Source organism: Hyperolius riggenbachi, chromosome 10 (genome assembly GCF_040937935.1).
Source record: "Hyperolius riggenbachi isolate aHypRig1 chromosome 10, aHypRig1.pri, whole genome shotgun sequence".
Lineage (NCBI taxonomy): Eukaryota > Metazoa > Chordata > Amphibia > Anura > Hyperoliidae > Hyperolius > Hyperolius riggenbachi.
In genome coordinates, this window is record NC_090655.1 from 143,635,488 (window position 1) to 143,663,040 (window position 27,553).

General features: G+C 39.5%; 1 protein-coding gene across 4 annotated transcripts in view; it reads right to left on the reverse strand.

The window, feature by feature from the left end:
• Positions 1-27,553, reverse strand: part of GRID1 (glutamate ionotropic receptor delta type subunit 1) — a 1,791,150-nt gene that overhangs the window by 84,975 nt on the left and 1,678,622 nt on the right. For all 4 annotated transcript variants that reach the window (XM_068258558.1, XM_068258555.1, XM_068258556.1 and 1 more), the window contains one exon: positions 10,075-10,270. In XM_068258558.1, coding sequence (XP_068114659.1) covers positions 10,075-10,270 — 196 coding nt within the window. The remainder of the gene's footprint in view (positions 1-10,074; positions 10,271-27,553) is intronic.

Here is a 27,553-nt window from a genome sequence, read left to right on the forward strand (position 1 = left end):
CCAAGTCCTTATCCTGATTGTCTTCAGCAAACTGGTTATGGGCTTTTTTAGTCATCATCTATAGAAAAGGCTTTCTCCTGGGATGACAGCCATGCAGACTAATTTGATGCAGTGTGTGACTGCATATGGTCTGAGCACCAACAGGCCACCTACCCCCTCAACCTCTGCAGCAATGCTGCCAGCACTCATACTTCAATTTGAAAAAGACAACCTCTGGATATGATGCTGCGCAGGTACACTCAATCTCTTTGGTCAACCATGGTAAGGCATGTTCTGAGTAGAACCTGTCCTGTTAAACCACTGTATGGTCTTGACCATCATACTACAGCTCCATTTCAGAGTGTGGGAAATCTTAAAGCCTAGGCCATTTTTAAGTAGAGCAACAATTCTTTTTTTTTTCTTTGCCATGTTGAACTTCCAGTGACCAGTATGAGAGAGTGTAAAAGCAATAACGCCAAATTTAACACACCCGCTTCCCCATTCACACCTGAGAGATTGTAACTCTTGTAAACGCTGCAGAGTAACATGACCCCAGAAGAGTAAATGTCTAATTTGGGCAGAATTTTGACATTCTTCAATTAGAGGCTTACTCACTTTTGTTGCCAGTGGTTTAGACATTAATGACTGTGTGTTGACTTGAGTTATTTTGATGGGGCAGCAAATGTACACTGTCATACAGCACATTGTATCAAAGTGTTAGATCTTCAATGTTGTATCATAAAAAGGTGTACTCACTTTTGTGAGGTACTTTACCTATTAAATTGACTCCAAAGAATTAAAGGAAACCATACTGTATATCTTATAAAGATAACTTGAAATCTGATAACATATGGTTTGAATCTTTTTCTCTATTTACTGTTTACTTTTAATTAATAAAATGTACTTAATCAAATCTTTCAATCACAAAATGTCACTGTGTTTTTTAATTAAAACAGCACAAAGACAACATATCAAATGATGAAACCAAGAAGTTTTTGATGTTTTGTGAAAAATACATGCACATCTTTCAATCACAGAATGTAACCCTGTATTTAATTAAAATAGCACAAAAACAACATATCAACTGCTGAAACCAAAAGTTTTTGTTATTTCATGAAAAATACATTGAACGTGGAGTACAGCATACTCCGCAGCCTGTTGTGGAACTTGTTCATCTTTTCTGACTGATTGTGATTTGGTAACAGTTTGGCTTCTTTGTGCTTATACCAAGGGTCCAGTAACGTTGCCACCCAGTAGAAGTCATTGTACTCCAGCTTTTTTATATGGGGGTCCTTCAACAGGCAGGACAGCATAAAAGACCCCACTTGTATTAGATTGGTTGCCTAGCTAGCCAATGCCAGCCCCTCTTCCTCTTCATCACTGTGGTCACACAAGGTCTCCTCCTCCCATCAGCCACATACAACACCACAGGTAGCCGAAGGGTTATTGCAAGCCCCCTGGGAGGCTTGCTGCAGTTGGTCTTCTACCTTCTCCTCAAAGCCACCTTCCTCCTCAGACTCCTCTTCCTCCTCTGACTCCTCCCTCCATAATGACACAGGTACAGCAGGTGTCGATGACAAGCCTGGTTGAGATGGTGACGATGGCTCCCACAGCTCTTCCTCTTCCTGGTCACACTCCTCTACGGCCTGATCCAGCACCCTTTGCAGGTCATGCTTCAGTAAGAACGCGTATAGGATCAGGTTGCTGATGGTGCCTTCACTGCAACTCACCAGGTTTGTCACCTCCTCAAACAGATGCATGAGCCTGCAGGCATTGCACATGAGCATCCAGTAACGGGAAAAAAAATTACTAGGTCCCCATGGCCTGTCCTGCCACCGTACTCATACAGAAACTCTTTGATGGCTTTTTCTTGTTGGAGCAGGTGGTCAAACATCAACAGCATTGAATCCCAGTGAGCCAGGCTGTCACAAATCAATGCCTCACTGGCAGGTTCTTCTCCAGATGAATTTTTAAAAAGAGAAGAGGAGATGGCAGCAGGGCTGCCTGCAAGTCATGGTGGTGTCACCAAATCCGCCGCACAGCCACGTACTCCATGCTTGGCAGCCGTCAACAGGTTGACTGTGCAGTGTACGTGATATACCTGCCCTGACAGTGTTTTGCAGACGAGGTATCAGTAGTCATATGAACCCTTGCCCCAACACTGTGCGCCAGAGATGCCACGACTTGTCTTTCCACATGACGGTACAGGTTAGGGATTGCCTTTTTGGAAAATACGTTTCTGGCCGATACCTTCCACTGAGGTGTCCCAATCATGACAAATTTCTTGAAGACCTCAGACTCCACCAGCTTGTATGGTAAAAGCTGGTGGGCTAGCAGTTCCAGCAAGCCAGATGTCAGACACCAGGCAAGGGGGTGACTTGTAGACATTGGCTTCTTCTGCTCCAAAACTTCCTTCACAGAATGCTGACTGCTGTGGGCAGATGAGAAGGAACTGCTCAAGGTGAGAGGCGATGGAGTGCAGGGTGCTTGAGAGGGGATAAGGACAGCAGAGGTTGACATGGCTGAAGATGCTGCTGGACCAGAAGGAGGAGAATGGCTTTGAGTTTGTGTGCTGCTTTTATTAATGTGTGCATACCATTGTTGTTTGTGTTTTGCGATGAGGTGCCTTTGCAAAACAGTTGTCCATAGGTGGGTGTTGGACTTCCCAAAACTCAGTTTCTTTTGGCAGAGGTTGCAGATGGCATTGCTGATATCAGAGGCACACAAACAAAAAAAATGCCACACTGGTGAGTTTTGGAATATCAGCATTCTGGTGGTGACAACACCAGGCGTTGAAGGGTGTGTTGGCTGGCTGACCCCAGGTGTCGATACACGCTGTCTGACAGTGCCACTAGCTCCTTCCGATGAGCTCCCCTTGGTAGTTTCAAGAACTCGTCTCCTCCTCCTCTCTGTCTCCCCATCTGAACTGTCCCCCTGTTCTTCATGTCCTCTTGCGGACACCCACGTGACATCCATGGATACATTGTCATCATCATCATCATCAACTGCTTCACTTGTTTCAGACATCTCCAAGTAGTCACCAACAACTGGTACTACATCGTCGTCATCCTCCTCACACCTTACATCCATTTGTGTACTGACACCTGACTGAGACATATCATGTGGTGTGACATCCTGCTTATCTCCTTCATCTTCTGCCAATAAAGTCTGTGTATCACTAAATGCATCATGTGTGAATAATTCCTCTGACATACAGCTGTGGTGCTAGTGGTTGTGGTAAGTTGTTGTGGGGTGCCTGAAGCAGAGCAAGAGTGCATCAAGGAGGTTCCGTGCGGAAGCTGTAGAAGATGAAATGCGCCATGTAAGCAAGTCAACTACGTCCTCTGAATTTTGGGGGTTGAGGGAACGTGCCCTCTGAACACTGTGCATTCTTCCAGGGTCACAGGAAATCACAGCAGCACGACCTTGAGGGCACTTGGGAGGCCTGCCTCTGTCATATTTTTTTTTTATTGAGTTACTGTGCCTGCAACAAGTGAAAAGTAATTAGGTGGAGGTGCTACTATGCCTGCTACTGAATGTGGCAACAACAATAGCAGTAGTAAACACAGCCCTGGTTATCAGTGGGCTGTGTAGTGTCACACACCGAGATACGTAACAGTACAAACACAATACAGTGATAACAACAGATGCCCTGGAGCAGTAGTGGAAAAACTGTGCTTGTGCATTTATGTGACACACAATACGATATCACTATAAGTGGGCACTGGTGTGGCTCAGTGCCCGTGTGCTTTGTCTGTGCAGTAGCAAACAGACACAAAGAATATGCTGCAACAGTTCAAACACAATTTAGTGATAATAACAGAGGCCCTGGAGCAGTAGTGGAAAAAATGTGCTTGTGCTTTTATGTGGCACACAGTTCAATATCACTGTAAGTGGGCACAGGTGTGGCTCTCAGTGCCAGTGTGCTCTGGCTGTGCACTATCACACAGACACTGAGAATTCTGCAACAGTTCAAACACAATTTAGTGATAATAACAGTGGCCCTGGAGCACTATTGTGCTAGTAGTGGGCATTGGGCACAATGGTGGGTTCCTGTGAGCTGTGGAGTGTCACACACACACACACACACAAAAAAAAACAGCAGAAGGATGAAGTAGCCCTCAGAAGGGCTGTTTGTGGTGATAAAACAGCAATCAGCCATCGAGGATCAAAATAACAAACACAAACAAACACAGAAAATTTATATCGTGCTTTTCTCCTTGCGGAATCAAAGCGCCAGAGCTGCAGCCACTAGGACGCGCTCTATAGGCAGTAGCAGTGTTAGGGAGACTTGCCTAAGGTCTCCTACTGAATAGGTGCTGGCTTACTGAACATAAACAAGCCTAGATCATGCTTTCCCTATCCCCAGCAAGCTTTGTCCCTTCCTCTCACTATTCCAGCCAAAGACAGACTGGAACATTGCGGGCGCTGCAGCATTTTTATAGAGGGCCTTCATTGAAACAAAACATCCAAAACAGGGTCAGAGGTTTGTTTCAATATAGGCATCATAATGACATGTTTTACAAAAAAAAATCCATGTATCCACTTTGATGTTACATGTATAGAGCTGTCTTGCAGGCTTGCAGGATTCAGTCTGATGAAGGCCCAGGGGCCGAAAGCTTACTCTTATATTTACTTTTAAGTTAGCCAATAAATGGTATCCATCCTGACTCAAAACTTCTTGCTTTTACTGATGGCTAAAACAGTATAATATTCTACTGCTGCTACAAAGTCCAGCACTTTGATCCGCTTAGGTACCTACTGCACTACATAATATCATTATTATGCTAATATTGGTACAATGTAGGCAAAGCTACAGCATGCAAGCAGGCGCTGGCCTTGCCCCCCCCCCCTCTTTTCCGTGCTGATGCCAGGTCGCTTTCTTGCTCTAGTGTGAAGCTTTAAAGCTCCATCTGGACCCCTCTGCATCAGCAATCTACCAATCGTCAAGGTAAGTGCTGGGGACAGGTACATGAGTGTTTGCATAAATGGATTGGAAAGGGTTAAAAGCTACAGCATTATATTTATATCCTTCTGCCAAAACTGGAGGCTATGATTTAGTGGCAATGTAAAGTGGTTAAAAAGCATTGGCACAGTCCTTATGCATCAGTTTTAGCAAAAAGAAAGGGTTGCATTTTAAGAATCTTTCTAATTTTATTAAAAACAAGATAAATAATTAAATAATGATTACAATTCATGGCATATGCTTAGCTAAACGATTATGGGCCATATGCAATTCACTTTTTCTCCTGCATGTTCTCTTCAGAGATAATTTTTCATACTTGATTTAGAATTACTTTTAAGCATTTTGCAATGGAAAAAGTATCAAAAAGTAAGTAAAAAAAAGTACTATCAAAATTATTTTGAGCATTTTTTTGCTTGCTGGTGGTTCAAAAGGCATTTATTGACAAATTTAAAAATATCACCTAGGAGAAAATGCAGGAGTAAAAATTGAATTACATATGGGCCCATGGGTCTTTACTTTAATGAGTAGCTAAACTTTTGTTGAAAAAATAACATAACATATATTAGTACCACTTAAAGGAACACTTAAGTCAAACAAAAAAAATGAGTTTTACTCACCTAGGGCTTCCTATAGCCCCCTGCAGCTGTCCGGGGCCCTCGCCGTCTCCCTCCGATCCTCCTGGCCCCGCCGGCAGCCACTTCCTGCTTCGGTGACAGGGGCTGACAGGCTGGGGACGCGAGTGATTCTTCGCGTTCCTGGCCACAATAGCGCTATCTATGCTACTATAGCATATATCATATACCATATAGCAGCATAGAGGGTGCTAATGTGTCTGGGAACGCGAAGAATCACTCGCATCCCCAGCCTGTCAGCTCCTGTCACCGAAACAGGAAGTGGCTGCCGGCGGGGCCAGGAGGATCGGAGGGAGACAACGAGGGCACCGGACAGCTGCAGGGGGCTATTGGAAGCTCTAGGTGAGTAAAACTCATTTTTTTTGTTTGACTTAAGTGTCCCTTTAAGCTATTTTGTAATGTAGCCAATATTTTCTTGTTACCAGTGGGAAGAATATCAGCTCCCCTTATGGATGATGGACAAGAGGTTACGTGCTGCTGTTGCAGTTAATTCTGGGCCTCTTTCAAGTATCACTCTAATAAAAGATTTCAGGATATAGTCATTGCTCACTCATTCCTGAAATGCCAATCAATTGATTGTAATGCTGAACCCCTGGCAATAATGTTATTTGAACTATTCACCTGGAACAAATAACCATGTAAGTAGTGTGACAGCACCTAATTTGCATATTCTGACAGCACCTAATTTGCATATTCTTCCCAAGTGAATTGTTTAGAAAGCATCCATACCAGATGATTAAAATTGCAGCCACAAAAATTGAATTTTCAAAAAGTCCACAATGGCCAAAGTAGCATATTAACCACTTCACCAGTGAGGGTTTTTTTTTTCCTTGTGAACCAGAGCAATTTTCACCTTTTAATCCTCCTCATTTTCATTCATCAATAATGTTATCACTACTAATCACAACAAAATGATCTATATCTTAATTTTTGTCACCACCAATTAGGTTTTCTTTAGGTGGTATGTTTCGCTAAGAATTATTTTATACTAAATGCATTTTAACAGGAATAAAGAGAAAAAAATGTGAAAAAAATCATTATTTCTCAGTTTTTGTTCATTATAGTTTTAAAATAATACATGCTACTGTAATTAAAACCTACCTCTTTTATTTGCCCATTTGTCCAGGTTATTACAACGTTTATAATATGTCATTAAAACAATGTATGATGACAATATTTTATTTGGAAATAAAGGTGTATTTGTTTTCTGTTTTGCATCAGTCACTAATCACAAGCCCTTATTTGCAAAAACAATAGTAATATACCCTCATGACATATATATTAAAAAAAAGTTTAGTCCCTAAGGTTACTATTTATGGTTTTTTTTTTTTATGTAATATTTTTAATATTTATATGCTAATGGTTTAATTTGGCAATAATGAGAGTGGGGGAGGCAAGGGGTTAATTTGAATGGGAAATGTATGCATTTTTATTTAATAAATGTATGTAGGTGTAATTTTACTATTTTTCCACTTGATGACCCCCAGATTCCTGTGTATACTGGTAGCACATTAACAGGAAGTAATACATGAATGAGTTACTTTTGCTTTATCAAAGACCATGACTTCTTATTGATGCCAGTGGTCATTGATCACAGGCATTTCATCAGTGAATGGTAAATGTGTTCCCATTCACCAATCAGTGTACTACAACACTGCTATGGAGGGAGGGTCGTGTGCGTGCGTGCCATGAATAGGAATCAGAAGACTAGTATCTATGCCTCTGGAAAAGGAACAGTCTTTTTTTGGAGCATAGATGTACTGCCACAAACATGGCTAGTGGTTAAAGGAGCACTATTGCAAACATTTTAAAATGCTTACAAGATGTAAATTTGTCCCAAAACAAAATGGATTATAAATTACCTTTTTTTCTATGTAGCTGTCATTTACAGTAGGTAATCAAAATATGACATCTTTGACCTGTTTTGTACTAATCTATCTCTTCATGGAGGATTCTCAGGTTTTTCCTTATTTTTAAAAGCACTTACTGAATGGCATTGAAACTGCCAAATTGTGTGCAAATAAGAAGGAAAGCTGGAATGTGTGTTTTGATCCTTTTTGGGCAGTGCTATTGTAAAGAATAAAGGGAATACTTAGTGTATCCCATGAGGAGATGGACTAGTCCAAACCTTTCAGAGATGTCAGATTTTTAACACCTATTGTGACAGCTACATAGGAAAAAGGTCTTTACAATGCATGGACATTCACCACTGCTCTCCAAGTATTTTCTTTGGCGTCTGCCACTTGTGATGATCAATGAGATAAAAATCATTCCAATATACCAAATTGTGCAAATTGTGTATACAAATGTATGCAGCCTGAAATGGACTAATATAATTCCATCTTGGAGGGATTTGATTGCTCCATTTTCAAGCTGCGTACATTTTAATACATCATTTGCATAATCCTGCATTAACTCAGAGTTGTTTTTAATCTCACTAACCATTTCTACCATTGAGAAAGTGTCAGTTTTTTGAATCCTTATAAAGTGACGATCTTATTTCTTCAGAATAATGAAAAAGAATGTCTTCCAGACTTGTCAGTCCATAGCTAGGTTCTCCAGGCTCACCAAGCTTCTCTCTCTAAAAGTAAATCCACAATTCTAAAAAAAAAATATTGCACACCACAACCTCTGCAGAGCCCACGCCATCCAAAGCCTGCTTGTGCACACCAAAGACTGCCCACCACTCAACTGCAGAAGGCGAGGGTTGTGGTGTATGCAGGTGCAACCTGGGTCAGTGCAACCTGGGTTACAGCCTTCGATTAGTATACAGGGTAAATCTATTAGCAGTCATTTTTGTTTTCAAGAATCTTGGGTGGTCTAATCTAGAGCATTTTTTCTTTGGTACTATCTTATTTGCATGTAGTATGTTATATCAAAATAAACTTCATTTACAGTTTTCATGGTGTTACCAAGTTATTTGGGTTGAAAAAAGACATACGTCCATCGAGTTCAACCAGAAACTAAAGTTCAACAGCAGCCTGCTCCCTCACATATCCCTGTTGACCCAAAGGAAGGTGAAAAACCCTTACAAGGCATGGTCCAATTAGCCCCAAAAGGGAAAAAATTCCTTCCCAACATCAGATAAAATCCCTCGATTAACATCCAGCATCACATCCAACATCACTGGGCATTACCTAGTAATTGTAGCCATGGATGTCTTTCAACGTAAGGAAAATATCTAAGCCCCCTTTAGTGTTATTATGTATTGGTTTGTTTTAATATCTGGTGAAATTACATTTAGAATTCTATAGTCAATAATTTACGTATGTCTGTAATTAGGAGTGCATATTCTTGGTCACCTTCAGCATTCTACATCCATCTAAAAGGACAATTTTGTTTTGAAGAATTTAGAATTTTGTCATTTCTTTCATTCTAGATAAAATAAAAAAGTACTAAGTTTAGTTATAGTATTATTAATATTATTATTATTATTATTTGTACATCTTATTGGGCTCCCCTTTCTTAGTTACCTCACTTCCCAAGTAGGTGATGGAGTCAACACTCTCGTTCATTTCCTGCCTTTTTAAGACTAGCCATATTTTTAGCTTTTAAAACAACTAGTATTTAAGACCAGTAGTGGTATGGATAGTGTAATGTTTAAGCGCTCCACCTCTGACACAGGAGACCTGGGTTTGAATCTTGTCCCTTCCTGTTTAATAAGCCAGCATTGTTTCAGTAAGGACTTGGGCTAGACTCCCTAACACTGCTAATGCCTCGTGAACGTGCCCTAGTGGCTGCAGCTCAGGTGCTTTGACTCTGCCAGGAGAAAAGCCCAATATAAAGGTTATCTGTCTTGTCTAGGATTTATATCTATATTTATTCCATCTCCTTTGCCTTTCTGTCATTTAAATTTAATCCCTGGGTATCACGCTAGATGCTATGTGATACAATACACAACAGACATAGTCGGTAACAGGCTAAGGTAATAGACGTTAGATCAGCTGGCTGCGGTACAATGGACTAGGCGGAATCGGAGTTGGTAACAGGCTAAAGTCATACACGTTAGGTCAGATGGCTGCGGTACAAAGGACTAGGCAAGAGAATGGTCAGTAAAGCTAAAGTCGTATCTAAGTCAGTCTGGCAGTCGCATTGAAATACAATAATTGAGTAATGAAAGTCGCATTGAAATACAATAACTTTAACACAGAGTGACAAAGAGCCCAGCAAAACCAGCGTACTGATTGCTATCACGGGCAACAAGAGACTGCAGCAATGGAGTTTAAATACAGACAGCAAGTAACATAGACCAACCCCCAGGAGTAAACAACCAATCAGAGCAGCACACAGAACCCAGCTGACCAAAGGCAATCTCCTAGCAAGATGTCAAGAGCTTCTCAGAGACGCATGCGTTTGCCTGGGGAGACTGGAGGAGCGCTCAGCCACTACCGTTAATGAAAATAATTAACATAAAAAAAACAAAACATTGCATTGCAGGAAAGGAACACATGAAGTGATGTGAATTTTCCATACTCCATTTAGATAGATTTTACTCACCTTCCTAATTCCCTCAGAAGGGCTGGATACACAGTTTTCAGCTCCATTGTTTTTGCTTATTGTCCTCCATAGTTCTGCAAATGTGCTGTCTTGTTCCAAAGTGTTAGTTCCCTTCGCTTTAAAATATTCATAGACTGCAGAGTCTTTAACTGTACCATAAGACATATCCATCTGCTTTGCTAGGTCTTGAAAAGTTCTGTAAAAAATGTAGTAAAAAAAAACAAATTATTATATAGAAAAAAAAACAAAATCAACAAATAGTAGGCATAGCCCCAAACAGTGTCATTGTCTTTTTTATAATGTAATATGTTTTTGTTTTGTTTTATAAACAGTCATATCTAAATAAATGACTGAAAGTAATATTCGATCTAGTGCAAGACAAGGTGAACCCAAAGTGAGAGTGATATGGATACTGCCATATTTATTTCCTTTTTGTACAAATTCAGTTCCCTGATAGTTCTATTAGTCTTTGGCATAAGTAGGGTGTCATCCCTAAAACAAACATGTGGCTAATCAGTCAGACGCAAGTCGGAGCTCCTAATCTGCCTGCTTGTTCAAGACCTAAGGCTAAAAGTATTAAAAACACAGGGGGACAGCCTGGTAACTTGTATTGTTCAAAAGGAAATAAATAGTGATGGCAGAACAGTCTCCGTTTGCCAGCTTGTCTTAGCGGCAAACAGTATTGGCCATTTGCGCCCCGTCCTATACTTTTCTGTAGGGCCATTCTTTGACCTTTCACCATGAAGTCATGTGGAACAGGACAGTGAATCCAACCTGATCACCACCTAGGCCACTCCCCCCTTTATAAAAGGCATGATCCCAACGGCCATTTTCCCTCAGCCTGTAGTCAGTGTAGGAGGAGGAGCTGTTGCTGCAGATACAGGGACAGTATTAGATAGGCTGCACTGTAATACTGTGCTGTGTAGTTGCTTCCTACGTGCACTGTTACTCATAGTGCATCAGCCAGGGACCCCAAATAGTCATTTTGAGAATTCTACCTGACCACATAGGCTGTATTTATAGCGTGCTGTGTAGATGCTTTCTATGTGCACTGCTAGTTTTAGTGCACCAGCTATGGACCCCCCCCCCCCCCCCCCAATAGTCTGTTTGAAGACTCATCCTGACCACAAAAGTAATTTTGTGTACATACATTGACCCTGCTATGTGCTGTACTTTTAGTTTTTGCATTCTGGTATGGTGTGTGTTGTATGACACAGCACCTGTATGGGGTTATATAGTGCAGTTTGTGGCTGGCTGCATCACTGTTCTAGCTTGCTGTCACTGTGCATGAGTGATTGATTGTCACTGACCCCCACACAGCATCACCAGTGTCACCTAACTGTGCTTTATTTTCAGTCATATCAGACAATCAATGTGTGGTAAAAAACAATAATAATTTAGTGTTCCACATATTTTTGTTCTCACTTACTAGTTGAGTTTATTAGCATATGTAGTTACATCAACACACCTTACTGTGCGACTGTGCATTGCTTTCAGTCATATCAGACAGTCAGTGTGTGGTAACAAAAAATAATAATAATAATAATTTACAGTGTACCACCCATTTTTGTTCTCACTTTGTTATTGTTGATTATGTTGATATTGTTGGTATGTTGATTAGCATACATAGTTACAACACACCTTACTGTGTGACTGTGCTTTACTTTCAGTCATATCAGACAGTCAGTGTACGCTAAAAAAAATAATAATAATTTGCAGTGTCCTACACACTTAATTTAAACTCATCTGTTCGGGAGAGACCGTCTCTGAGGCAATGAGTGTTCATCAATGACCCCTGCAGACTGCTGCATCCTTTTGAGGAGACCACCAATCTGGTCAGTTGCAGAGAAAGCAGCATCAGTGACATCATGCCTTACATCTTTTTTTCTGGAGCTTGCCGTGTTCCTTGACCTCTGTCTCATACAGAGGTTGAAGGTCAAATACTTATTCAGCATGTTGTTGCCCAATTTTTCTGGCCTGTAGTGTGGCTGCAAGAACAATGTTCTAGGCAAGTGATTGGCCAATTTTTCATGCCTCACAAACTGTGGCTGCAATTTAAAATGTTTAGGCAGATAAATAGAAAATGTGTAAAAAAATGTTGATGTTAATCTGCCATTAAAGTCAATGGGGCTCACAGCAAATTTTGGGTGTGCAAATATTTACAGTACAATTTGCAAATGCAAAAAAGCCAATGCAAAATGTAAGCACATAGATGAGCAGGTAAAAGTGCAATTGCCACTGTGCATTACAGGAGAAACATACACTGTCTATTGTATTTCTGTGATGTCAGAGTCAAATGAATTCTGACATCACATAATCATATTTTTGGGAGATATACAATGGTAATTAAACATTTCTGTTCCATAATTAACACAATGTTTAATCTGGTATTTAATAATCAAAATATTGTTCTGTGCACCAGGCAAATATTTTTTTAGCTATGAAAGATGTTTTGAATTCATTACAGAAAGTTGTTGAAGATTGTTGAAATAATTGTGCTGCAAAAAAACAAAGTCCACTCAGGGATTTAAGGTGGCCAATACACTGGTCAATTTTTGCATCAATAACTGATATGATCATTTGATTGGATCTACTAGAAATAGATACTGCAAACTATACCAGATTGATCGATTTTGGCCAACATTGATTGATTTGGTTGATTGTGACAAATGGAAAATTTTTGCTTGATCAGAGGTGGTTTTGAGAGCATGTCTCTAGTGGTGTTTGATTCTGCAATGACTGATGCAGCCTGCCATTTGTCTTCTCTCCATGGCCAGGCTCTTATTCTTGTCTCTTCTCTCTTAGGGGCCTGTGCTATGTGATTAACAGAAAAGATCAAATGCTAGAGGCCACTAGAGGTCACGGGAGGTATGTGCCACACTGGGGGGGGAGGGAGACCCGGGGATCTGGGAACCCGGCAGGCAGTGCACACATATCTGAAAATCTGTGTGAGGGATTTGATCAGGTACATCCCTCTCTGATAAGATAAGGATCTAAGAGAGATCTATCTATTGCGCCACATCGACCAGTGTATGGCTAGCTTTAGTACAACACAAAAATAACATTTTTTTTCAGTAAAGTCAGACAAACTTCTTTTTTTTCTTTATTTGCAGGTTGAGTTTTAACTTCCATTGTGTGAAAAAAAACAAGCATTTAATTAGATATCTCTACTCCTGGACAAATGTGTTGTTTAAATATACAGTAAAAATAGTTTAAAACACTATAATTCTGAAGTAACACTTTAGATGTCACTATCCTGAAAATAGATTTGGAAAATAATGTTTAAGCAGCTGTTCCTTATATATATATATATATATATACTGCAAATTATAAATGGTGTTAAATACTTTTTAAAGCATACTTAACCGAAAAAATGTTTCAAAAACTTGCAACTTACAGGTATATCAGACAGATAGGTACTACGGGGACACTCTCTCACTAAAGAAACAGATCTGTAACAGTCATTCAGTTCCAGGGAAAGCTTACATGCAACTTGCCCAGTTTGTTAGGTTAAACACAGATTTGTGTCAATGGAAACACTGTAACAATAGGTTTATTACAATCTTTAAGTCACACACAGATATTCAATGTGACAACTGTAACAAATAATTGTTTTGGGCTAACACACAACACTAACACTTCAACAACCAGTAACAGTTGATGTACTTTGGCTTGGTTAAGTGGTATGTATTGTACTACGGAGGGGAGAGGGCAGAAGATGGAGGAAACTTCTAACAACATCCTGGGGACAAAGCAGTTCATTGAAAGTTTGAACCTGACAATTTATTTTCCCGTGCATAAAGTCAGGCACAAGAAATGAGGGTAACAGGACTGACATCAAACCATCAGTCAAAAGAATAAAAAATTATTATTTGGGCTGTCAAACGTGTGATGCATGCAGTGGCTTAGCTACAGACCTCAAGGCCCAGATGTGGAATTTATTGGTATTTTGGCCTATTTTGGTCTCTGGTAAACTACACCTCATTCAAAGCAAGCCAACTATCTGGTACAATTTATTTGCATTGGCCAAACTTGCTTGCTGTTAAGAATTGTATGCCAGACCTTATTTTTCTAATTATTATTATTATTATTATTATTATAAGTAGTAGTATTAATAGTATTATGCTACTACTTAAAGGGAACCTGAACCGAGAAAAAATATTAAAAATAATCCCATGACGCAGTTGCAAATGAATATTACATACTTACCTCACTATCTGTTCCTCTCAGAGGCTCACCATTTTCTTCTTACAGTGATCCCTTCCAGTTCTGACAATATTTTGGCAGAACTGAAATATACCAGTTGCTGTCAGTTATATATCAGCAGCTGTCAGTTACAAATGAATGTGCAAGGTAATGTCCATGTTTCCCTATGGCTCAAGTGGGTGATTACAGTTTAACAGTGTGCTGACCAGGAAGCTGTTAGGGGGTAATGGCCATCTTTAAAATGGAGGATGGAGAAATCCATTGATCACAGTGGACAAAAATGACACAGGAGAGGAGAAAGAGATTGAGTAGTAGACTACATAGGAGGTAAGTATGTACGGTTATTTTGACTTTTTATATTCAGTTCAGGCTCTCTTTAAGTAAGCGTAAAATGTACATTTTTAATGTAGCAGGTGTTGTTTAAAAGTGGATACAGGTGAGCGTCCTCCTTGCTGAGGACTTAATGTGTAAGTTCCATAAACTAAAAGGAAAGCCCAGTGGGAAATTCAAAGGTTGGCTGGAGTTTCCTGTTCGTCCTGTATAGCCTAGTTTTTCACACATGATACCTGTGATACACTCACAGTGGCCTCACAGGTTCCTCAACTTTTGTAATATTGGTAAAACATCTCATCACGTCACCTCGGGTACCCTTTAAGATACGGTTAACCACAATGGGAGGCACCCAGCCAAAACCATCTTTCATACAGTGAGACACAGAGCACTATTAATTTTTTTTTAGAAAAAAAGCTGTACAGTATAATAAAAAGATGAAGCAGGCCAGGAACCCTGGCATGAAGAAACTTTAAATTGTTGGCCATTGCTTCTTATTAGTTCACTAATCTGACCAATGAGAACCATCTTATCTTCAAGAAAGATTCTTATTAATACAAATCAGCATACCAAGTAGGCAACTGGGACAAGAAACATGTTGCTTATATGGTGGGAATTTATTTTCAGTAAACAGAAGTTTGACAGGGGTCATCTGTTAAGGTTTTAAAGATAAGCTGTAGTGAAAATAACATAATGAATAAAATTGCTTATCGTTTACAATATTCATTAATAGATTATTTAGTCAGTGTTTGCCTATTGTAAAATCTTTCCTCTTGATCATTTACATTCTGAAATTTATCACCGGTAGTGAGATATTTAGTCCTGCCGGGTGATCAGTACAGAATGTTAATTTACTCTATGCACAGCGGTAGATATTGCTTGCTTGGTAATTGGAAAAGCTGTTATTTCGCAGAATAAAATGAGGTTCACAGACAGCAAACTTTGAACCATCGTCATGACATAATACTGTGGGAGGGATTTCACCACAATATCAGCCATACAGATCTTCCTGATGATCTATTCGAAAAATGGTAAAGATTCCTAATGGGAAAGGGGGTATCAGCTACTGATTGGGATGAAGTTCAATCCTGGGTTAAAGTTCCTCTTTAAGTAGCTCTCTAAAATGTTAGTGACTGCAACAGTTTATTTAGACTTGGATTGTGGGGGAAGGAAGGTGCAGAGACTTTCCAGCCAACTTCTATGCCACTATAAATGCCCTTTTGCATTAAGCCCTATTAAATTAGAACTGGTCTCAACCGTTGTCTCAATATACTCAAATCTAATATCTCCAGTAGAGCAGATAATGATTTTGTGTAAATGTGGTTTTATTTTCATATTATTAACTATTTTGTGCCCTTGCTCCCCATTTGATTATGAGTTCACATACATTGAATTTAACAATCATTTTAGTTAAAAATATATTTTTTTACAGTTAATTTTTAAGCTCTCTGACATCAAATATTTTTTTACAATCAGATTTCACAACCACATAACAGGGCACATGAAAGGATTTCAAAATGCAGAACATCAATTAAAGCTGCTGTTGCTATCATCTAACTTATTTTTTAAGGACTTTTTCTGATGAATGCCTTGAAAAAAAGCTAATTGCTCAAAACAGACAAAATTACATTTTTTAAGCCCCATACTTTTTCATGGATAGCTTGAGTTAGTTTCTCACATCAAAGCTGCTAGTTATAAATAAGTTGTTTACAAGATGACAATTATTTAATGTTAGATTTAACTGTAATTACTTATAATACAACAATGGAAAGAAAAATCCCCCAATAAGTACCGCACCACAATATAATATCAAAAATATCAAAGAGCTTTATTGGTAATCACAAAATTGCAAGGAAATAAAATCAATATTAAAAACAACGCAGTGCCAGGAATCCATGATAATGCATAAAGGTATCTATGTACAAATGTAATATATAAGAGTAAATGCAAAAAGATCCACCCCTCCTCACCTAAAGAGTTTAATGTAGAATACACTGAGGAGGTGAGTAAAGTGACAGGTGCTGAATGAGAAGGCTGAAAAAAAATATTTATACATATATGCACACAAATGTGTATGCACATACACACATATACCCTCAATGAATAAAGTGTCTAGTGCATGTGAACAAACCGGGGTGATAGGTAAGGCCAGATGGATGGCAAACAATAAGGGTTTAGAGTGAGGAACCATAAGGTGAAAGGCCATCACCCACCGTAAAGTGAAAAAGAAAAACTCACCAACTGCCTGCGAGGAAGAGTGGAGATGTGGACCTGCAAACTGTTCGCCTTCGCGATTCGCCGCTCAGAGGCGGCTTCAACCGGGCGGTGATTGCCTTTCACCTTATGGTTCTTCACTCTAAACCCTTATTGTTTGCTATCCGTCTGGCCTTACCTATCACTCCGGTTTGGTCACATGCACTAGAGCACTTTATTCATTGAGGGTATAATGTGTGTATGTGCATACACATTTGTGTGCATATATGTATATATATTTTTTTCAGCCTTCTCATTCAGCACCTGTCACTTTACTCACCTCCTCAGTGTATTCTACATTAAACTCTTTAGGTGAGGAGGGGTGGATCTTTTTGCATTTACTCTTATATATTACATTTGTACATAGATACCTTTATGCATTATCATGGATCCTGGCACTGCGTTGTTTTTAATATTGTTTAATATTGATTTTATTTCCTTGCAATTTTGTGATTACCAATAAAGCTCTGATATTTTTGATATTATATTGTGGTGCGGTACTTATTGGGGGATTTTTCTTTCCATTGTTGTAATATAGGTTTGCTTATATATCCCCTTTCTGCACACTTTGTGGTTATTCTGTGATTATTCAAATTGAGCTAACATTATTCTAAACTGGTGCTACCCGTTTTTCTTTGATTTATGTTAACAGTAATTACCGTGATCAGATGCAAAAGAAATTTAATACCGAGGTTCTCTGGTGGTTCTAAGAAGTGTTGTTGACAGAGCAAAACTACCATGGGCAGATTATATTCCATTACTGAAATATATATGTCATCTAATTTTGAATGCCATCTGATAAAATGAATTAATTTATATTTTTTAAACTTTGAGACACTTATGCTGGGAATACATGGTACGTTTCTGTAGCTTGTATCGACCAGCTGATCATGCCGCTCGACCCTCGCCCACTCGATCCCCGCCGGCGGACAATGGCAGGGAATCGAGCGCTGATAAGGAAGCGCCGGTGGGGACGAGCGGTAATCGATCCGTGCAGATGAGCGGGGACGCGGCTGGGGTTGATCCGGCAGACCGGCGGCTAATCGAGCCGCCGGTCGACCCGTGTATGCCAGGCATTAGACAATGATTTTGAACCTTATCTCTGGTTATTATTATTTAGTATTTATAAAGCGCCAACATTTTCCTCAGCACTTTACAGAATATATTGTCTTGTAACTAACTGTCCCTTACAATCTAATCCCTACCAGTCATTTGTCTATGTATGTATCATGTAGTGTATGTATCGTAGTCTAGGGACAATTTTAGGGTGAAGCCAATTAACGTATTTGTATGTTGTTGAGGTGTGGGTGGAAACTGGAGTGCCTGGAGGAACCCCACACAGACATGGGAAGAATATACAAACTCTGTGCAGATAGGGCACTTATCTATGGTGCTGGCATAACTGGCATTGCTCTTTGCTCTATTGGATGTTGATGCTGAGGATCAAGGATGAGCAAAATCAATTTTGTTATAAGCAAAAATATCCCAGAACAGGTGGATGACATGAAGATGTGGTCCAACTTACCTAACCTACCACCTCTGAGGCAGGGGACACACTTGACTGTACGCGTTTTCTGCACAGAAAAACTGAGAACTGATGTTAATCAATGGGCTAATTCACACTTAATGCTTTTTTTGCATGCAGAAAAAAAAACTGGCATTCTGCATCATGAGTCTGCACATTTTGTCAGTTATGTCTATCAATTACATAAGCTGATGCAAAAACCGCGTGCATTTTTTCTGCTTAGAAACACACTTGGTGTGCAGAAAAAGTATGCAGAAAAACGCGTGCAGAAAACTGAAAGACAAGTGTGTTCCCTCCACGTTACACTGCCCTCCATCTTCCCACTTCTGCCTTCTATTTCTGCCAAATTTTTTGCTATGAAGGTGTAAGTGTGGGGAAGATAGAGAGGGGCATGGAGTGCCTCAGCAAGAGGCAGTGAGATTTTTCTCTATCCAAAATTGATCTCACTCATCCCTACTGAGGATCCAAATTGTTTAGCTTTGCAAACATTTTCAAGATAAAGAATGCTATAAATGGTCCCATACACTAATCAATGTTCTCATTCATTTGCAGATTTAATACGTCTGCTGGGAATAGATTCTCCAAAATGTCAGAATCTTTATATATATTGACTAAAAATCGATCAAAAGTATTGATCGGACAGGATGGAAAATGTAAAGCAATCGGGGTTGGGCAAGAGCATTGGCAGATCGATGGCCTGTAACTTTGAACTGCATGGCCTGTAGCAACTCAGCTCTGCAGTGAGATCGGTTTTCACTAGATTCCCTACTGAAATCTATTTAAAATTAATGTGCAATGTAGGATGGTAGGAAATGATTCCTTTTAAATTAATTATTTTCAGAGGGGAATTGATTATTTTGGAACATTGGGTGGAAATCTACAAGTCTATAAAGTCCATAAAGTTCAATGGTAAGGTTACAAATGTATACCCTTTCTTGTTTCTTGGTGTTCCCATGTGGGCAACTATTCAGATCATGTACTTCACAATTCCTAATTAAAGTCACAAATAAGTAAACATGCTAATAAAACTTCAGAATAAACACACTCAGTTCAGCTCTGCATCATGTAAAGGATGTGATCAAATTAAAAGGAATACTATCTAGATTAAACATTGTGGATTATAGGGTATATTGTGTACTACAGCATTATAAGCAGGGAGGCTCATTACGACCTCGTAATTACGGCTATACTGTAATTATAAGCCAATTTTAGAAATTACGACATCGGAATCCTCATTCATGATCTGCCGCAATTATGGATGGCAATTTCGAAAAAGCATCCGTAATTGAATCCACATTTGGCCTGTAATTTCAGATTACAAGCTGTAATTGTGAGCCGTAATCATAACCAAGGGAAAGCCATTTTGTATAATAAATGTATTTTTTTGTGAGAGGGAGGAGAGGATGTGAGGATCTGCTGCCTGGCTTCCTGGTTGTGACACGTTTCCGTTTCCACCCCCCCGCATATCGCTCTAGCGTTACTGGCGTCTGGCGTCTGATGTCTGGCGTCTCCGGATGGATCTGGGCTGTTTGATGCCCACCGACGTACGCATGTGCTATGCGCTGACGCCCGATGCCTGCCGGCTGTTGTCCGGCTGAGGTCCCCCTGATGCCCGCCTGCTGAACCGCCTGCTGAACCTGCTGCGGAGTGGATGCACAAGTGGGCAGTGAGCTCGCCTGGTGTCGCTCGTTTTCCGCTGGTCTCCTGTTTATCTCCGCTTAACTCCCGCTTAACTCCCGCTTACTTCTCTCACGTTCCGCCAGCCCGGCCTGCCCGGCCTGCCTGCTCTGCTACCTGCTACCTGCTATCTCCGCCTGACTTCGCCTGACTTCGCCTGTTGCAATCTGGCTGGTGCCTTGGTTTCTGCCCTTTCTGCCCTTGCCGCAGCCCCTGTCTTTGCCAGCTGCCAGCGGCTGTTATCGGTTGTGGGTTTCCAGCTCTCGGCTCTGGGTCACCAGATCTGTGATGATCTCTGGCTATCTATGGCTATTAGCAATATTAGCCCATCATACCTACATCACACCCATTACTAGCCGCACTATATTACATCGCCGTCCTTTCGCTCCTGGACGAAGCTTCCTCTGATTCTTCTGCTGCTTGGCAGTGGGTTTTCGATCATCACCTGCATATCCCAGAGGCTACTGGACTGGTATCGTATTGAGGGGGGGTCACGAGAGGGGAAGACGTGGATATTATATTGCTACATGATACATATTGATGCTGCTATACGTGGACATACGTGGATATTGTGTTGCTATATGATACATACATGATACATATTGATGCTGATATGCTGATATGCTATGTTACGTAGTGCTATACAGTGCCATATAACGTTGATGCTGTCCAATTGACTGCTGCTGCTGCATAATTGAGATTTAAATTGCTGTAGATATTGTACCTTGCAGCTGCCTTGCTGAGGGTTGGGGCTCGATTGCTGTGACTATAGTAATTTATAGTAATTTATTAATTTATCCGCTAACCTTTGGCCCCCCCCCCAGGTTTAGACCAGGTTTAGACCTGAAGATACCCTGATACCCTGAGTGCTTACCCCTCAACAGAAATTGTCTCTCCTATATAACTACCTACTACCTACTACCTATTATATAAGGTTCATATATCAAAGTTGAAAAATCATCAAATCAGGGGAGCTAGATATAATCCGCTCGTTTGAATTTGCTGTGAGCTGTTTAAGGGTTGGCAGGACTGTAAGATTAAATTCTAGTTATGGCTACAGGTACAAGGAAAAATAAAGGAAGCCAACCCGAAAAGGGCCTACACAATTTTGGCTTTGGCGCAGGGGGAATGGGTAATGGGGAAGACCCCTTAAGTAAACCAGAAACCCCGAGTAGGAAAACTGAAGGCATGTTCTCACCTCAAGGGTCAGTAACGCCACAGGATATTAACAAACACATCAAAAAAATTTCAGAATTTTGCGAGGTGGTCCAAAAATCAGTCAAAGAAGATCAAGGGCGGGGGGAAAAAAACACTAAGGAAATCCAACAAGTGAACTCAAAAGAAATACAACGTATAACACTACAATCATCTGAAAATGATACTAGCCAGATAGCAGGTGAAAACAGTGGTCAAAAAGGCCATATGCCGGACATAAATATAAGGGAGTTAATGGAAGAATTTTCAACAAAGATAAAGGTGACTATGGTTGAGACAGTGCAAACCACAATTAAAGAAGCGGTGAGTAGTGAATTTAAAATCATTAAGGAGGAGCTACATCAGCTCATGGATAGAATGGACAGGCTGGAGAAAAATCTGGAGGATATGGTTAAAACCACTAACAGACAATCGAACGAATTAGCAATTCAAAAAAAAACTCTAAAAGAAATCACATTAAAAATAGATGATCTTGAAAACCGGAGCCGTAGAAATAACATTAAAATTAGAGGCTTTCCTTCAAATATACCGGCTAAGGAATTACCCTTACTAGCACAAGAACTCTTCAGAGACCTCTTGAATAAAGATGTTGAAAATAAAATTGTGATTGATAGGATTCACAGGATCGGCAGAGAAAGATCACAAAAAAAGGGGAAGAGTACAGATATCCTATGTAGGATTCATTTCTTCCATGAAAAGGAAGAAATCCTAAATAAGGCCCGATCATTGAGCAACCTGGATTTTAAGGGGTGGAAAATCGAGCTTTTCCCTGACCTTTCAAAATGAACTATTGATCGTAGAAGACAATTGAAACCGCTACTGGAGGCAATTAAAAAAAGGAGGGGCAATATAGTTGGGGATACCCCTTCTCTCTGAGAGCAACAGTAGATGGGAATACATATAATTTGACAGATGGTGAACCCTTAGTAAATATCCAAAAGGCATTAAAGCTACCCATTATACATATTCCGGGTTGGGAAGACACTTAGGCATAATACATGTTTTAGGGACAGGGCAAGGACCAATGGGGGGGTGGTAGGAGTAGGTGTCATACTAGGCAGCAGGGGCTCTATCCCTGTTATCACTCTTTTGTTTGACAGGTTTAGAAGAGTCCGATACAAGAAATCAACAGGGTTGATTGAGAGGACTAGATCAAAAAAGTGATTGTTGGTTGATTGTGTAAGATGCATGTTCTAAGGATGATTGAAGTATGTAAGTGGCAGGATGGATGTACATTTTATGCCCTGGAGCTTTTCCCCCAGTCTGCATCTCCTCTTACTCATCACTTTGCATTTTCCTCCTCCAGCCGAGGTCTATTGCTTTTTAAAATAAATAATGATGTGTGAATTAAAAATTCTTTCTATGAATGTAAAAGGAGCCAATTCAGGCTGCAAAAGAGGAAGGATTATTGATGTATTGTTAAAGAATAAAATTGATATTGCATTTATACAGGAGACACATTTTCAGTTAGGGAAGGCCCCAATAATTTTTGATAAAAGATATAAGGAGTGGATCAATAATCCTAACCACCTCAAAAAAACCTGTGGTGTAGCAATTATTATAAGAACAGGGCTTGACTTTTCTGTTGATAAAATATATAAGGATAACGATGCCAGGGAACTTATTGTATTGGGGAAGGTGAAGGGAGAACCTGTAACACTTGCAAATATATATGCACCAAATAGAGGTCAAGCGACTGCTGTAATTAACTTTATTAATAAAGTTAAAAATAAAGCAAAAGGGATTATAATTCTGGGGGGTGATTTTAACTTACCGTTAAACCCTGAGCAAAATACTTCAAAGGGTAGGTCATATCTGTCCAAAAAGGAAATAGATGAAGTTCAAAAAACTATTAATGATAATAGAATGGTTGACATTTGGAGGATTAAAAATCTTAACGAAAGAGACTATACTTATTTTTCGCATGTTCATCAAAACTACTCAAGAATTGATTATTTTTTAGTCCAGCAGGATACTATATTGTCAGTGTCAGACGTAAAAATAGGACAAATCACGTTTTCGGACCACGCACCGGTGATAGCAACTATATTATTAGGGAAAAGATCTAGTGGAAGTAATCAATGGAGATTAGATGTCTCCCTGTTAGAAAGCACAGATCATATGCAACAGGTTGCGAATGCTATTAAAGACTTTATAGAGTTGAATGAAAAATCTGTCTCCTCGTATGGTATCCTGTGGGACACTTTAAAATGTGTTATTAGAGGAACCTTGATTAGTATTAAAAATAAAATGAACAAAGAAAAAAATAACAAGATTAATAATCTGTTAACACTGCTACAACAAGCAGAAGATGAACATAAAAAATGTGCAACTATTAAAACTTTAGCAATAGTGACCGAACTTAGAACAGAACTTAATGGCCTTTTGGATAGTAAATGTTCTTTAGAACACAAAAAATTAAAGAAGCAATATATGTTGGGGAAAAATAAATCGGGGAAAGTTTTGGCGGACATCCTGAAAGATAAAGGGAAATCTAGTTTTATCCACCACATAATTGATAAAAAAGGCACAATAATACATGACACTAAACAGATTTCAAGAGAATTTTTTAAGTTCTATAACGAACTATATAACATGGATGAGTCAAATTTGTTAAACCCCAAAGATTTTTTGGATAAAATAAAACTCCCAAAGATAAGTTTGAAAGATAAAATGGAACTAGAATCCCCGATTTCCCTGGCCGAATTCTGCAGGACTGTAAGGGAACTGCCTAAAAAAAAATGTCCGGGCCCTGACGGATTTAGTGTCGAGTTTTATCAATCATTTACGGACACTTTAGCGCCTCTTTTTTGTAAACTTGTGAATAATAACGAAAATTGTACAGTTTTTTCCAATGATTCAAACCGAGCAACTATTACGCTGATCCCGAAAGGGGATAAACAGAACCCAAGCTGTGCGCAATTTAGGCCAATTTCTCTCATAAATTGTGATGTAAAAATTTATGCTAAAATATTATCAAATAGATTAAATAAAATAATTGGTAATCTCCTGGGGAATCAACAATCAGGTTTTATTAAAAACAAACAAACTAAGGATAATATATATACCGCAATTAATTTGATCCATAAATGTAGAGTAAAAGGGATTGGGGCAGTGGTGATCGCAGTTGATGCCGAAAAGGCATTTGATCGCATTTCAAGAGGTTTTATCTTTGCACTCCTGGAAGAGTTCGGACTGGGACCAATACTTATTGGGAATATAAGGAAGCTGTATAGTAATCAAAGAGCAGGTGTTAAGGTAAATAATCAGACTAGTGATACATTTTTTATCTCCAATGGGGTTAGACAGGGATGTCCCCTGTCTCCCATATTATTTAATCTTTGCATTGAAACAATAATTCAAACCATCCAACAAGACAATGAAATTAGAGGCATAAAAACGAAACAAGGCGAAATGAAGATATTGGCTTATGCCGATGATCTACTTTTGACCTTGACGGATCCACTCAGCTCGACTATAAAATGTCGAGATAAGTTTAATCTTTTTGCAAAATATTCAAATTTTAAACTGAATACAGAGAAAACTGAGATATTAAATATAGGTTGCTCTATGAAACTCATAGAAGAGATAAAACAAACTAGTGAATTTAGATGTAATAATTACTCGATTAAATATTTAGGTATTAATCTTACCAGTAATTTGGATTTACTTTTTAAGAGCAATTTTTTAAAAATAATGGACGAATGTAAAAAAAAACTGAGATCCTGGGACCGCCCATGTTTCAATGTAATTGGTAGGATCAGCATCATTAAAATGCTGATCCTTCCCAAACTTATTTTTTTGTTGCAGAGTTTACCGATAGCCATCCCTACTGCATGGTTCCAGAAATGGCATAAGACATTCCAAAATTTTATTTGGAGCAACACTAAGCGTAGAATAAATTACAAACTGTGTATGAAAAGAAAAGATCAGGGCGGACTGGCTGCCCCAAATCTATATAATTACTATAAAAGCATACACCTGACAAGAATTCTAGATTGGAAAATAGAGATTACCTCCGATACAAATAATAGGATTTGGCCACGGCTGGAGGAGGAGGAATCGGATTTGGATCTTGTTTTTACCTGGATTCCTAAAAACATTAATAAGGTATATAACTTATCGTCCCATCCATTGATTAAACCAACTTTAAAGTCATTGCTCTGGATAATTAAAAAATGGCAGGAGAATACGGGGTTATCTCCCTTGACAACCTTACGAGATAATCCAGACTTTCCCCCAGGTCTTGATCCAGCCTGGTTTGGCAAACATAATATAAGTCGGGAAACACGCTTTATTGATATCAGGGGTAGTCGTGCTCTGGGGATTAATTCGATTTTGGAAGATAATAATGAGGTTAGTTCATGGGGCTTTGTTCAGATCCATAGTTTTACTCGAAAATGGAATTCACTGTTTGTCCAAAGGGTGGAACTGAATAATTTTGAAAAACATCTTTATCTGGGGAAAAAAATGAATAAATCAATCTCTAGTCTGTATTCAGATATTTGTGCTACTGATTATGGCCAGGATCTCCCGGCATATTGTAAGAAATGGGAAAGAGAGCTGGGGTCTAGTCTGGAAAGGTCTTGGCCACAAATATGGGCAAATAATTTTAAAATTCAAGATCCAAGGCTACAATTGATACAATTTAAAACAATTGGTAGATGGTATATTACACCATTCCGTATTAGTAAATTTGTAAGACGCAGGGTGTTGTGCTGGAGATGCGGACAGGGGGATGGAGATACCCTACACATGTGGTGGTGGTGCCCGATAGTCAAAAAATTCTGGGATGATATTTGCCTCCTGGCTGAGAGGTTACTAAAAGACAAATTTGAGCTTACACTAGAAGAGGCAATCTTTAGTTATATAGATACAAAAAAAAAAAAAAAAGAAAGTCCCGGATGCTTAGTGATCAAAGAATATGGCACAATAGTGGCCAAAAGTATTATTGCTAATAATTGGAAAAACCCGACCACTTTGGATACAAGGGAATGGTTTGTTGGGATGGAGGAATTGTGTAAGAATGTGGGGCTGGGATATGCAGCCAACCTTGAAGAAGTGTGGAGAAGCCTTACAACTAACCTTAGCTAGGTTACTTGAAAGAAAGTGACTGAGGAGAGGAGAGGGGCATGTGTAAGAGGGTGTGGTTGTATGTGTGTAGGATGTGTTTTTGTGTGAGGGATAGTTAAAATACCAGGCTCAGCAGCAGTCGTTTAGTGGTGAGGTAGGGTGTGAAAAGAAAGATGAGGCCTGTATAGAGCGACTACCAAACTATGATGATCACACAATTCAGTTTAGGGGCATGACAAGAAAAGAATATTGTCAATGCCACATATAACTGATTACTCATGAATTTGGGTCTGTGTGCTGAGTTTAAAAAAAAAAAAAAAAAAAATAAATAAATAAATAAATAAATAAATAAATGTATTTTTTTTTTCAGAGTGTGGGAAGTTAAAAAAAATGACTTATGTTCCCCCTCCTGAGCCTCTTTAATTCCTTGTCCCCATGCAAGCTGAGATAGCCAGAATGCAGAGCCCCGGCCACATAGAGCTTTGCACCCTGAGCTAACTCAGCCCGCATGGTCCATAATATCGGGGGATCTGGATCCCCCCTCCCCAGAGCACTTGTCCAATCCATGGACAAGGGGCTCTTCCCCACCTTCAGTGCCTCAGGAGGAGGTGGGGTGACGATACCCAGGGAAGTACATAGTGGCATCTGGGAGTCTCCTTTAAGAAGGGGACCCCCAGATGGCAGCCCCCTCCCCAGGAGAAATGAGTATATGGTGTACATAGTACCCCTTTCCCATTCCAACAAAGGGTTAAAGAAAAAAAAACAAAGTAGCCAAGAGAAAAGTCATTTAATATTCTTAATTAACCATGAATACTTACCTTTAAAAAAAATGTTCCCACGTCAATATCCTCGGAAATAGTCCCACACCAATGTGTTGCGAGCTTAATTGAAGATCCCCGCACACCTGCCGCCACACATCGCCACCCCCTCATGCAGCACTAGCTATACTAAGTATAGCTAGAGCCAAAGTATCTCTAATTTTGGCTCCAAGGCTCCCCATTGTTCTGTTAACAGCTCAGAAGGAAGGACCCCAGATCATTTTTTTTTTTATTTCCCACACTCTGAACAAAAAAAAAAATACATTTATATACACGTTGATACATTATCAGTTTAGCACATTTAAATAGCAAACTTTTTCCTCTTTATTTAACATCAATTATCTCAAACACTACAAGGTCTTTAAAAAAAATCCTCTGAAAT